Raw genomic sequence first — 14,433 nt, 5'->3', positions numbered from 1 at the left:
CTCACAGATATGTAGTTGGAAAAGAAAGAAGTATTTTAATAGCCCTTTCAGATAATTGTGGATATATATTCTTTTATATTATAACAAAACTCAACAAGTGGTAGTTTCTTAAAGATTAGTTGCACTGGGAAATTAGAAACCGTATCCATGAATTCTTTGTACTCTGTTACTTTAAAATTTATTGGTTTATTTTGCACTTTCAGTGAGTATTTTACCCATGCAATGATTTTCTACAATCACGCACTGGTCATTTGGAAAGTATTGATTCAATGGGTTATACAGCTCTTTTGAACGTTGACACATTTCACTATACAATTTCAAAAAAATCACATTTGCTTATGTCACTACCCATCTCACTTGAAAAATATTTGGAAAGTTGTCAAGCCCACGGTGGCAAATAAAAGTTTTCTATGGTTTCCCCAAATTCTAATTTTCTACTGAAAGCTTTAATTTTATCTTAGGCAGCAAATGCTATTGGTTGTTTTCCTGGGGTGACAGACTCACTTTTTGTTCATTTTTAAGAAACGTCTGCCAAATACCCAAGTCTGAAAAACCATAACCGATAACCACTGTCAGTCATCCCTTAAAGACCATGTTTCAGGGAAAAACAGCCAGTTCCCCTTGCAACTCAAACACCTGCCCACAGCTTTCCCTTGAGAAATCCAGAGTAATTAGGTACACAGTGGAGATGGTTTATGTAAACTTCCCATTTAGTCACACTGAATATTAAAAAGACATTTACTCAAAGGGTGAGCTTTAATAAAATTAATAATCTTAACTGCTTCATCAAGAACATTATTAAGTGAAACTGTGTTTTAAAAACAATTACCATTGTGTGGCGGTAGAGAAAACAGTGCCTAGGACGACAGTTTGGTGCCACTGCCTTGATTCATGCTAAGGAGCCAGCGGTTTTACTTCCATTGCTTTTGCGCCATTAGTGCAAATGTCAACACAGTCCAAAAGGCAAAGACCAGTTTAATATTATTAAGGAAACAGTTTTGACCCCCATGGAACTTCTGGGGATCCCCAGGGTATATGGACCACACGTTGAGAACTACTGATAAAGAGGACAATTATAAGGATGCCATTTCTTTTCTTTGGAACTAGGGAACTTATCTAAGGGGAACCCATAAATCTGACTGTGAAACTTTCAACAACAAGGTCACTCAATCCATAGAGCTGTGGAAAGATTCAACAAAGGGAATGATAAATATAATGTCAGTATGTATCAGATATTATTTTAGTTGATGGAGAGGAGATTAACTGAGAAGAAGGCAAAATAGCGGAGAGTCTACAATGTCTGTGAATGCAGAGCTGACTGTGGAAAGCCAAGGTGAGGGCAGAGCATGGAGGAAAGAGTGAGAAATGAGACCAGGTATGAACAAAGGCCACTAGTCACCTCCGGCTCTGCATGGCTGGACTCCTTCATCTGGCCCATCTTGACAGGTAAGGGCATCTTACTTCAAGCTTCTGAGACTGTGAAGTCCTTGGGAAGACAACTAGACCCAATCCTCTTATTAAAAATTTTATTGACAGTGTTTTCTTTCAAAATAGTTGACTTATTCATTTTTCTAATAAATCTGTCAGTTATTAACAAATTGAGTTACTGTGGAAGAATAAAACATCTTAACTTCAGATGAGCTATTTCAAAAGTCTTTCATAATTTTTTTTTAAAGGCCAGCTCCTGGACCACACAATAAAGCTCCCAAATAAGGGGATGAGTGGATTCACACTGATGTTTAAATTTTTAGATTTGACAAAAGTAATGCAGTATATCTTGACAGCTATATTCAGTAGCTTAATGCTAAGCTTTTCATGCTGAATACAGAACAGAATGAATTTTCCACCAGTGTTTCCACTAGGAGATTTTAGGATTCCTATTCACTTAAGACAGCAATCTGAGGCCGCTTGATAAAACAAGCACTGGTTATTTCATAACTGCCTCATAAAATGTCTCAGTATTTAAGAGAAAAGAAAACTCAAGACAAAAACATTTTGAAAATATATGTTGTAATCAAAATCTGGATGCTAAGTAAACATCCTTTAGTGTTCAGCCAGAAAGACTTGCAGCTGTGGCATCTGTGACTTAAAATAACAGAATAAAGATCTCCATGTAAAAGATAAATGATATCGTAAAAGTTTCTTATCAAAAGAAAATACATTTTCTGATGGAATTTATGTAGGAAAAAGCTTTACACTAAAGCCCATTTAATGCATTGTAAAAAATACTGAAACCTTTAAATTTGGAGTTTGGTTCGAGTACATGCTAGGCAATATTATTTTCTGTTTTGCCACTACATTCTCTTTTTACAAATTGCAGATTAATTCTTCCTGTAAGGACACTTTTTTATTTTAGTTTTGTTTGTAACTATGCTACTGTAAGTTGTTGACTTTATGATAAAATATCAAATTCTATCCAGATGAACTGACAACTAGGCTCCAGTTTCATTACTGGAGAGCTGCTCCTTTAAAAAAAAGATTAAAGTTTTCACATTGTACCAAAATATGATATAATCATATTCTAAAATATACATGTATATTTTAACATGGATTCAATCTAAATCTCCCAAAGGGCAAACGCTCTCCTCTATAAATGAGATTTCATGAGAATCTGGAACCCTGGTTTGATTGTGTAGCCTAGCTAAGCACTGAAGATAAACACCAAGGCTGTTATAATTCAGTATGCAACTGAGCTAGTCTTCCACACCAGCAGAGGAAAAAGAAAAAAAAAAAATCCCGTTATTTTCTAAAGTTGCCCATCTCTATCCGTTTGTCGAGCTGCCACAATTGCCCAGATAAAACATTTGAGAGTATGTCAGCTTTAATTAATGTAACATGACCTGATCATTTCCACAGTTAAGAATAAAGAAGTTTGCATTCTTTAAATCCAAAGCGCAACCTGGAGATTATGCTAAATTGCTTCATTCATAGTCCACACTCCTCTGCTCGTGTCAGAAGGACAGCATTTGTCCCCTCTAGTGATAAACAAATTATACATGAAATCAATTCCACTTCACAATCATTTTCCCTATTGGGTATTATCTTTCCTTCTCTGCTCCCTCCAGTTAAGCCCGCATCCTGTAACTTGCTAATGAGCTGGGGGCTTTCTGTTCCAGGTGGCACCCCCTGCCTCGAAGTCATGACATTTCCCATTTCGAATGCTGCTGGCATTTTTCGACAGCTCCTGCTAACTAGCCTTTTTGACCTGCACTAAGAGGAACTCATCTGATCGAATCCTCTAACCTGCCAATCATTCCAGCAAATGATCTTCACAGTCACTCCCAAGGCAGGAATGGAAAAAAAAAAGGAAATGCGAGTGAGAGAATGAGGTAGTAGGCAAGCGGCTGCCTCTGCAGCTACCTAATGAGAATGCTTTAAGTCTCTGAGGCAGCGGAAACACTGAAAAACTGGTGGGAAAATTAGGACACAACTGAATGCCTGGCTCTGTAATTACTGACTTCTTTCCATCCTGAGATCATTTTGAGAGCAACACCTCTGAGATGTGCCAGTTTCTAAAGAACACACAAGAACACCCTACCTTATGTAGAGAAAATAGATTTATTTCTCCTGCCACTATCAATATGCAATTCTCATAATCCCACTCTGTCAAACAGCATCCTTTGCAGAATTAATTATGTGCTGTAAGCTTGTTAAGTGTGCATTTGTAAACTAGGGATGATTATCATGTTGGCCACAGTGAAGAAAGGACCTCTTTTTTTTTCCCCAGGCATATTTTAAATGTTGCCACCATTTAGGGGGTGTTGATTTTCACATGTTTACATAAAAACAAATAGGTATGGTGAAAGTTGGCATTGGGCTCAGGGAGGATTTAACACTGACAACATAGGATAATCTGGACATTCTTGATTTTAATGAAGGTAAAATAATTTTTGTTCCTTCCAGATTTTTCTTGCCTATGCACAATCAGTTTATTTAGTGGGTTCCCAGGCCACAGAATAACCCAATACTTTAGGAAAAAAGATCTACTACATGGACCTTTGGCAATGGATCACAATTCTAGATATCTTAACATGAAGTAGATTTGTTGACCAAGGAATGATACAATATAATTACATGTGATCATTACACCATTTATATAATAATGTAAAATAAATACTGTACATGATTTAATTGCACATGATAATCACACATCTTTCCCCATTTATAGTAATTAGGCCAATAGCCCCATTTACAGTAATTATTATACGTAATTGAGGGCATTTTACTAATTGCATTGAAAATGATAATCCAGAGCAATTAAAAATCCAAGGGCACTATACATAATGCAAACTACATTAAAAGAATGGTGGTAATTTAAAGGGAAAAAATTCAGCCAAGTATGGAATTTAAGTGTACAGTATTAGATTCCATGCTTGGCATGCCCGCTAATATTTTTTATGAGATCAATTTCTCAAACTTGTGTATTGTTTCTTTTCTAGATCTTGTACACTATTTCATCAGCTGGAGAAGTTATCCTTTGTTTAATCTATGACATTATTCTAACAACTCTAGGACTGTTGAAAAATTATTCTATTTGGCTGTGTGAGTGTACAGTGTGTGTGTGTGTCTATGTGTGTGTGTGGGGGGTAGAGGAAACAGCTATCCTAAATTCCAAAGGAGACCCACTAAATTATTCATTTGCACAACTAATTTGATGTTCTTAAAAGCTTTATTCATTGAAGCATCTCAGAGTATTGCAAACATTTTGTTAAATATACTTGTAATAATTTAGCTAAAATGTTTAACTTTGTTAGACTTGAAATACATTCGGGTTGTGGTTTTCATCACATTTGCTATCTGTCTAGAATTTTAATGTGTCTAAGGACCGAATCCCTGGCTTTTGTCCCAGGGCCCCAGTGTCTATCTCTCCTCAATCCCACTCCCCTATTTCTACCCAGACAAAGCTCGTCTGTGAGGAGCATCTCAGGAGTGATGAGCATTTGTGGGACAATGGCAATAGTTTCAAGTTTTTGCCTTCTCTTCTCGACATTGTCATTTAGACATTGTCCTCTATGCATTCAAATGTCATCCCAGACCATCAGCCCACTTCAACTCAAACAGCCTCCTTTTATGCTCAGACACTTCTTAGAGTATCCGCAGACCACAAAGACTGTCTAGTGGGACTCAGCTGCTATCCTGGTATTAATAATACAATACAGTGCACTTAGGGCATAGACGATTCCCTCTGTATCCCAAATTCATAAGAATCAACATTAAATGAAAAGGAAAAATAGAGCACCTGAACTGATTATAGTTATATGTGATTGTTAACTTCATAATAGTTTGGCCAAGCATTCTAATAGCTATCTTGCTAGTAGCCCTATCACATCTATGCCCACTACTTATAAGAAAGCTTCACTCGTGTTATGCTGCTGGCTAAATAGTCCCTAAGAAATTAATTTCGGTTTTAAAAAGACGGAAGATGCAAGTTGCAGTGCTATTCTCACCCCCCGCCCCCCACACCGGCCCATCATCCTCAGTTTGAAGGCTCATCTGACCTGGAAACATTGAATCTCAAAAACATAGCCGATTTTTGAGCATCTGTAGGCTGATGAACCAATTTGTGGAGCATCAAACAAGTTTCTTTTCTTTTAGCCGTTTTGCTTTTAAAAACTCTCAGAGAAGGGTAAAGGAAAAGCAAGGACAAAAACCCCTCTATTTTTAATGTAAAAAATATCACTCTGAATTCTTTGTTTTTAAGAAAAACACACTGAAATATTTAAAGGTAATGGAGCATCATGTGAGGAAAAACTGTGTTATGTGCACACATTTGTGTGTCTGTGTGAGAAAGAGAGAGAGAGGGAGAAAGAATATGATAGAGCAAATGTAGTAAAATGCTAACATTTGGGGGAAGTGGATGTTGTGTATCAGCCATTCTTTGTACTACTCCTGCAACTTTTCTGTAAATCTGAAATTACGTCAATATAGAGAAAAGTAAATACTTTAAAAAATGCACTCTGGATGAATGAAGCATGATATATTAAACTTCCTTTTCATTCTGCTTTGTGACAACCCAGGACAGAATTAAGCAAATTAGATAGTAAAGGACTTAGTCTTTGGCGAACCCCTTCACAGGGCTGGTGGACGGGGTGTGGGGTACAGATCAGAGGAGACCCAAAGGAAGGGAAGGCCAGAGGGGCAGAGAAGGGACTGGGAGAAGAGTCAAACTTCCTTGGCCCATTATTTTGCTAAGTAGTGGATTTAGAGGACGTAATAGACTCTCTTGGGCAAAGGCGAAGCTAAGGAAAGGGGGGTGGAGAAACTAAACCACATTCCAGCCTTTTCTCAATCAAATGTTCACAAACGTAGTCTGCATGTGTATGGTTCGAAGCACTGTCAAGTTCCTGAATAATATATATTTCTTAATCTGCAGCAACGTAGAGGTAACGACAAAAACCAGGGATTCTTTAAATAAAACCCGCGAGGAACACTAAGGTTTGTTTCCCCCTCTGCCTGTTGTTATTTCCACAACTACTGCTGTCAACTACATGAGACAACAGAGATAATAAACAGAGATAAAACTGTAGTTTGATAAGGAAAAAAATTTGCAGAGTCATGCAGAAAATAACAGTTCTAGCAGGAGAAAAATAATAAATCTTTCTGCTACTGAAAGAAAACTAGATCCAACACTTGAATTTCTTATACTGTGATAAGTACTAATGGGTGTTATCTCCTTTTGTGTCTACAGTTGAGAAGACGCAACATGGCTTAAAAAGACCGTTAGTCAAAAATAGCACACATTGAGGATGTTGTTACTCCATGAAAACTGGAGTTTCCCTCTATACTTGTCTGATTTTTCCCTTGGTAGTGTACAGGCCAAGCGAGTGCCTTCCATCTATACTGCTTGCTTTCCTAGAAGCTTCAGAGACTGCTAAGCCCAGAGCCCTCTTCTGAGGGGTTCCTTAAGGAAAGGTTGGCCACACAGTTCACAGCTCAGCTGACTGGACACACCCAACAGCCTTGCTCAAAGCCTTGTTCTCTCTCCATGATGATGGCTACACCAATCAGAGCTGCTCTGGACTGGAGGAGGGTCTGAATCTGAAGAAAAGAGCTTGGCTACAGACTGCCCCAGGAATAGAGGGACAAGAGAAGCAATGATAAGCAGGATTCATGAATAAGCAGAAACAAGTCAGCAAAAGCCACGAGATGAAGAGAAAATAAAAGTACTGTTAGTCAACGCAGGGACAGAAGAGGTCACAGCATGACGGAGAGCTAGAGGGCGCTGTTTCTCCAGGGGCAGGTACCAGAGTTGAGATGGCGGTTGAGTTTGACAGCAGACAAACCAAAGCTCCTGTGGATCCTGACGGCCATTCAGGATTTGCGAGGCCTGCCATGCAGCTTTAAGAAGTCTAAGGACTGTCCACCTGTTCTTCCTTACTTCCCTGAGCAATCTCAACACAGACCACCATCCCTGAGGAAACCGCACCATGTTTCCTTCCCCCGAAAGATCCCCACGCCCGCTTCCTCGTGATGGCTCCTGTCCCTGTGACACAGCGCTTTCTATGGCTCTCAGTCAACCGTCTCTGTCCCTCTCACTTTGCCACCTGCCTCTTTCCTCACTTGAGTGTCTCTCTTCCGCAAACGTTTTGAGCTTCTCTGAAGTGGCTATATTCTAGAACTGAAACATATTTTTACTGATTGAATTCAGTTCAATTTTCCTGATTCCTCAAAGGCAGGCAGGAGAAACGCTCTTCACCCGTGCTGTCCAGTAGAACGTTCTGTGATGCTGGAAAGGTCCTCGCTCTGCCCTGTCTCTATGGTGGCCACTAGTCATGGTGGGTAATGAGCACTTGAAACGTGTACTGCTACTGGGGGAACAAGGTTGTAATTTAGTTTAATTTTTTTTTTTTTTTTTTTTTTTTTGCGGTACGCGGGCCTCTCACTGTTGTGGCCTCTCCCGTTGCGGAGCACAGGCTCCGGACGCGCAGGCTCAGCAGCCATGGCTCACAGGCCCAGCTGCTCCGCAGCATGTGGGATATTCCCGGACTGGGGCACGAACCCATGTCCCCTGCATCGGCAGGCAGACTCTCAACCACTGCGCCACCAGGGAAGCCCTAGTTTAATTTTAATTAATTAAAAATGAACTTAAAATAGCTACACGTGGCTAGTGGTTACCCTGTTGGACAGCACAACTTTATATTAATCTTCCTTAAAAAAAAGGGAAGGGAAAGGAAGGGATGGCTTTTCCTATTTTGTCTTTATCCAGTCCTAGCCCAAATAAGTTGATTATTTTACTTCATAAATGTACAATTCTTAAATAGTTACCGAACAGGTCATAATATGTGGTTCAAAGGTTACCTACATCAACATCCTTTGGGGTTCTTTAAAATGCGGAAGACCCCAGGACCCTGGATTTTTAAAAACTCACCAGGGGTTTTGGCACTGCCCCCCACTTCCCCAGGGTGTGTGAACACCTCTCTAATGAACGTTCAGTTAGCGATGCCAGAGAGTCTTAAGCACCAATGAATTATATTTTGCCTGGAGTTCGGTTTTTTAAAAAATCTTTCTCTTATTTAATTAAAATTCTTGAGCAATTTATGCATCCTACTGTTTACCTGGCAGCCTACTTTTAGGAAATTATTGCTTGATGACTGAGTCAGACAGAAAGAGTCTACCACATTTTTTTTTCATTTTCATATGATACTTAAATAACATTGATTAGCAAAGATAATATACTAGAAAGCAAGGAGAGGGTCACCAAAATATGCATGCAGTTAACTTCTTGCACTTGAACCAAATGCAGTTTTTGCATGCACCAGACAGGTATTTCTATATTTATTATGAATTTAATAGGGTTTGAAGACCAATTGATTCATTAAAAAGAGATGTTCCATAATGAGCATATACCATTTCAGGAAAATTATAAAACATCTGTCTAAAAGATTAGAGGCCATTCTTATCCCCTGTATTCAGCAAAAGGAGAGCAGACAAGAGTGACTGTGCACTTCCTCTCTCAATTTAGAATAAATGGAAAATTAAGCTCAGCCTGGGGGTGTATTCAGTATCACTGTGCACAAATATAAGTGATACTAATGGATGTGATATTCAATATAGTTTCCGGTCTTTCCCTTAGGGAAAATTTGTATGCGTATTTAAGGCGCTCTCAGACTTTAGGAAAGTCCTATCCTTTAATGCTGATAAAAAGGGTGGGGACAATCTATGCAATCTGTAGTCTATTCATATCTTTAGAGGATAACAAACTGTAGGAAGCACAGCATCTTGATCATCCATTGGCTGCATTTTTAAACTTAGGTGCATGTGGTTTTCTTTTCGTTTCATTTGGTTACAAGACTCTGAAACCAAAATTGCTCTCTGTTGCAAAGAAAAATGCTTCTCATTAGCTTTTCCAGTAAGGCCAGTTTATGTAAATCCAGGATTATTAACTAAATAACTGAAGTGACCTTAGTATATTCAAGTTTAGAAACAATTTGGCATTGTGGTATAAGAGAAAACTAGGACTTGAAACGCTCCTCTCTACTCAGTCCTCTGTCATTTCAAAACCAGAAGTGATACAATGCATTTTCCACATTTACCTCTGTAACTCCCCAGAGAGATGTGGCTAAAATGCTAGGTTACAGTCTTAGGCTCTCTGAGCCCTCAACCTCTTGCCCCTTCCTCTCCTTCCCAATCTCTCTGCTTTACAAAGAACTGGGGCATTTGAGGAAAATTTAAGATGCCTCAGCTTGTTCTAAACTGTTAATTAATTCATCAACAACAAAATCAAAATCTAGGGAATTACATATTTTCTTTATGAATACCCTTATTTATGTAGACTGTTTGTTTGTTTGTTTGCAGTACGCAGGCCTCTCATTGTTGTGGCCTCTCCTGTTGCGGAGCACAGGCTCTGGATGCGCAGGCTCAGCGGCCATGGCTCACGGGCCCAGCTGCTCCACGGCATGTGGGATCTTCCCGGACCGGGGCACGAACCCGTGTCCCCTGCATTGGCAGGTGGACTCTCAACCACTGCACCACCAGGGAAGCCCTATGTAGACTTTTGACTCTATAATGTCTACAATATAGACACTGGTATTCAGCTATTGATTAGAATCAGCTCCACTGTGCAGGATGTATTAGGCCAATATATAGGCTATGCTATTTCATCTCTAAGATGAACCCATTTGATTAAAAGAAAACCCTACAAAGGTGAAAAATTAAAATGATTTCCTTTTTTGCTGACTGACAGAAAACTCTTAAAATCCAGCTTCCATGCAGCTTTTCTAAGAAAAAGAAATTTAGATGTTTCCTTAATATAATGTTGAATCAAACTGAGGTATCTGGATTTTGAAGAAAACAACAAAGGCAGTAATAATATTAAAGCTTTAAAAGTTGATGTGAAAAAGACAAAATTCATAGAGAACACATTTCTAGTATTATTAGATAATTCTAGAGGAAGAGGTTCTAGATAATACCCTTGGATCTAGTTTTAAAAACATACTACAAAGAAAAAACATCTTTGTAAAGGCTTTTAAATACTGATGACTGTAGTTCCGAGCAGCTCTTTAAAATCTCTTTTCACTTAGCAGTTTTTCAGACCTTATGGGCAATGCTTCTATCCAGTGAGCATGATTTGATTTACACGGAAAAGCTGACCTGAAACACATTCTAGCCGTTTTGACTGGCCAGGCTCAGGTCAGAGAGATCTCAAAAGAGCAGAGAAGAAAGGGCACAGCCCTGCGATGGAAATTCAAGCTTGCTTGTGTGTATGTGTGTATGAGGCAGCAGCACAAATAAGGTCCAATTTTTGTTTTGTTCTACTGAATTGGCTAAGGGATTTATAAAGTCAGGGGCTCTCATTATGGTAATGCAGGTCAAATACTCTCAATAGCATCTGCTGCAACCCTCATGAATTAAAACCATTCTCAGAACCAGGAGGTAACTGGTCAAAAACTCAGCCCCACTCTTTGTCTGACCAATTGAAGTGAGAGTACAAATGCTACTGGGTGAATAAAGTTGTGCTTCCGGGTAACTTTTTATCCAATAGGGAGAAATAACCAGAAGAATGAATAATCTTACGTATGAAATAGCAAGTCTACTAGTAACACTTCCCGACTGGCATTTATACAACATCTTTTATCAATCTGGGAATCTTTTCTCCAATCATTCATAAATCACCACCATACTCCTGAGAGGCCAAAATTGACCTCCACATTGAGCATACACAAAAGCTAAGTCCAAATGTATTGACTAATCACCCACAAGACAATGTGGACATGTAATCTGCTGACAGTTCAGCCTGTTAACATTTCACATTAAGAGAGAGAGGAAGGAAGAGGAGCCCTTGCGATGCTGTCTGTATCTTTCAATTCACTGGAACATTTAATTCCTGAACAGCCACACAAGCAAGTAACAATATGGGCTCCAAATAAAAAGCCTTCCTCACAAAAAAGTTGGTTCTCTGTTTGCTTCAGAGTTATGTTGCATTAAATGAAAAGATACATATAGGCGTAAACTTCCAAAAAACCCAGACATTTCCAACTGGCACTAAAGACACAGCCTTTTCAGAAGTTGCCATCTTATGCTTTTTTCTGTAAAGCCTGTGTGATGACCGGGACAGGCCGACAGGCTCAGAGACTATCTCGTTTAGGTTCTGCTTTACATCTGCAGAATAGCAGAGGCCAAAGAATCGAATAGGAAAAAAATAAAATAAATGCCTCACCACAACAAGGTCTGTACTAGGGGCCACCCAGGAATCAGAAATGAGTGAAGTGGCCCAAATGGCCACTAAACTAAACTAGGGAGCCCATGTCCTTTCCAAAGGAGGCAGCCACAGTTCAGTTACATACACAAACTTCTGGCAGGAATGTGAGTTTAATGTTGCCAAAGCTGCTGATTTCTCGAGAAAAGCCGGAAACCCAGACTTTGTGTAAAATCTCCTCATTTTAAAATGGGAGCAACCAAGGAAAAGAATTGTGTGGGCCACACAAAGCAGGTCTGTGGCTTAAATATCCTCCGAGGTTAACCATTTTCTAGCCTCTATGAAGGATGGGTGAGTAGTGAAATGATCTGCTTATGACTAAAATGGTTTGCTTATGACTACATAAATAAAGGACCATTGTGGTTAGACTCCAGCAAGTGCCTAAAAATACAGAAATGACTGACAGCACTCTGCCTCACTAGAATCTGTAATGAATGCCATAACAAACATAAGAGATTCATAAGATACTTAGGAAAAAATAAGTCTGAAATATTTCATTTGAAAGATTGACTCAATGTCTTTTCACAATTACTTTCCAAGTAAAGTAGGTCATCTTACCTGTGCTCTCTTGAGACTGCTGTGCGCATCAGTGCTTGCTATTTGATAGACTTTTGCCATAACTATTGTTTTTCCCAAAGGCCCGCATACTTTCTCCAGCTTCTGGTTGCAATCTTACATTTGGGATGGTAAAAATAGAAGACACTGTGGACAGAATGAAAAGTTTTCATTTACATATTTATAGGTGTATTTAGAATCTTTTCTTTCAAAATTGGAGGCTGAGATGCAATGCTGGATGTCCCGCACATAAAACATCATGGTATGCGTTGGTCTTTGAAATGTCAAGTCGTCACAGCCACACACACACACACTCACACAGATTTACACACACATACGACAGGGTAGTCTGCCTTCCCCTCCAAGCCACAGCTCAGCTGATCTCTCATACTTCTCTGATCTAGAACAATAAGCCTGAATTTGGAAACAACATATTTTGCCCTTTCTTTGTGCATTCTTTCATTCATTCTTTGAAGAAATATTTATTGAGCCCCACACTGTTCTAGGTTTTCAGAATCCTGTAGTGTATCAATCAGAATGAAAAGAAACCCTGGTTTTTGTAGATTCCACTTAGGGGAGACAGATGATAAACACTCAGATGAATATATCAACTAGTTGTAAGTGTTCTGAAGAATAATAAAGCAGGAAGAGAAACAGGAAGTGCCGGGGTGGAAGCAGGTCAGTGAAGGCTTCCCAGGTAAAGGTACCTTTGAGCAGAGAGCCAAAAAGGTGAAAGGGCAAGTCATGCATATATCTAGAGCAAGAGCAAGCACGAACTGAAGAAAGAAGAAACAGCAAAGCCTCTCTAAGGAGCAAGAGAAGGAGCAGGCAAAACAGTTAGACGGCTATTGTAGAAACACAGGTGAAGGAAGATGGTGAGTGACATGGGGCAGTGATGGCAGTGGAGAAGTGATGATGGTCTATTGATCTATTTTGAAGGTAGCATCAACAGGGTCTACAGAAGAACCGGGTCTGGGTACGACAAAAGAAGAGGAGTCAAGGGTAACTTCCAACAACTGGAAGAATGACATTGCCCCTTATTAACGAGGTGAAGACTATAAAATGAGCAAGTCTAAGGGAAAAGATAAGGAACTCAGTTCTGGTAATATGAAGTTAGAAACGCCTACTAGACATCCAAATGGAGATGTTAAGTAGTCAGCTGGTATATGCAAGTCTGGAGTCAGGGAAGATGGGACTGGAGATTGAAATTTGGAAGCTGTCAGTGTACACAGATGATATCTAAATCATGAGATTAAATGAGATCATCTAGGCTCTAGGGAGCATATGTAGATAGGAAGATCTGAGGATTAAGCCCCAGGGCACTCTAAGAGTGAGAGGTCTGGCAGATGAGAAATCTGCAAAGGAGTATGAAAAGGAATGTTTAGGGAGGCAAAAGGAAAATGTCCTGTCCTGGAATCCAAGTGAAGGAAATGCTACTACGAGGAGACAGTGGTCAAGTGTGTTGAATTATGCTGATGGATCAAGATGAGGGCTGGGGAAAGACCAATGGATAGAGACTAAAACCAGCAGTTGTGGAATCTTGGGTATAAAAGCTCGGCTCAAAAGGATTCAAGAGAGAATGGAAGTCTAGAAACCAGAGCAGCAAATATGTTAGAACAGGGTGTGTTTTCTTTTTAAAAAGATGGCATGGAGCTCCATTAATGGCATAATGTTGCTTTAGGATAATATATAGGACATATATAGGAATAAGAAACCCTACCAACATTAGAGCTGAAAGGTCCTTAGGGATCACTGTGTCTCTATATGAGAAATTGGGAACCCACAGAAACTAAGGCACTTCTCCAAAGCTGCCCAGCTAGTTAACAGCGGAGCTGAAGCTGGAATCCAGGTGGTCTGATTCCCAGTTCAGTGCTCTTCACACTGCACCAATTTGTTGGCCTTCTTTCACTGCAGATCTGAGTTTTGTGAATTAGCAAATGAATGTAATAAAATCAAGGACTCTACGCTATGAAGTGTATTTTGTTCATTTACTTTGACAAGGGTGGTTCAGCTTCAATAATTTATGTAACTTGATAGTATACACAGGAGAATGCCCTTTGGTGTATTTGGGAAAAATAATGAATTTCTTCTAAATCAGCCCTCCATTTACTTCCCTGCAATTAAATCTTTGTGAAGAAGTGGGGCAAGGCTGTTCGGGTTTTGGGATAGAGGGAGAATGACAG

General features: G+C 39.5%; 1 protein-coding gene across 9 annotated transcripts in view; it reads right to left on the bottom strand.

Moving 5' to 3' along the window:
* Window positions 1-14,433, bottom strand: part of CDK14 (cyclin dependent kinase 14) — a 716,216-nt gene that overhangs the window by 68,614 nt on the left and 633,169 nt on the right. For all 9 annotated transcript variants that reach the window (XM_070046334.1, XM_070046337.1, XM_070046335.1 and 6 more), the window contains one exon: window positions 12,254-12,397. In XM_070046334.1, coding sequence (XP_069902435.1) covers window positions 12,282-12,397 — 116 coding nt within the window. In that variant the 3' untranslated portion in view covers window positions 12,254-12,281. The remainder of the gene's footprint in view (window positions 1-12,253; window positions 12,398-14,433) is intronic.

This window comes from Globicephala melas, chromosome 9 (assembly GCF_963455315.2).
Source record: "Globicephala melas chromosome 9, mGloMel1.2, whole genome shotgun sequence".
NCBI classification, from domain to species: Eukaryota; Metazoa; Chordata; class Mammalia; order Artiodactyla; family Delphinidae; genus Globicephala; species Globicephala melas.
This window is presented reverse-complemented; position numbering and strand designations above follow the sequence as displayed.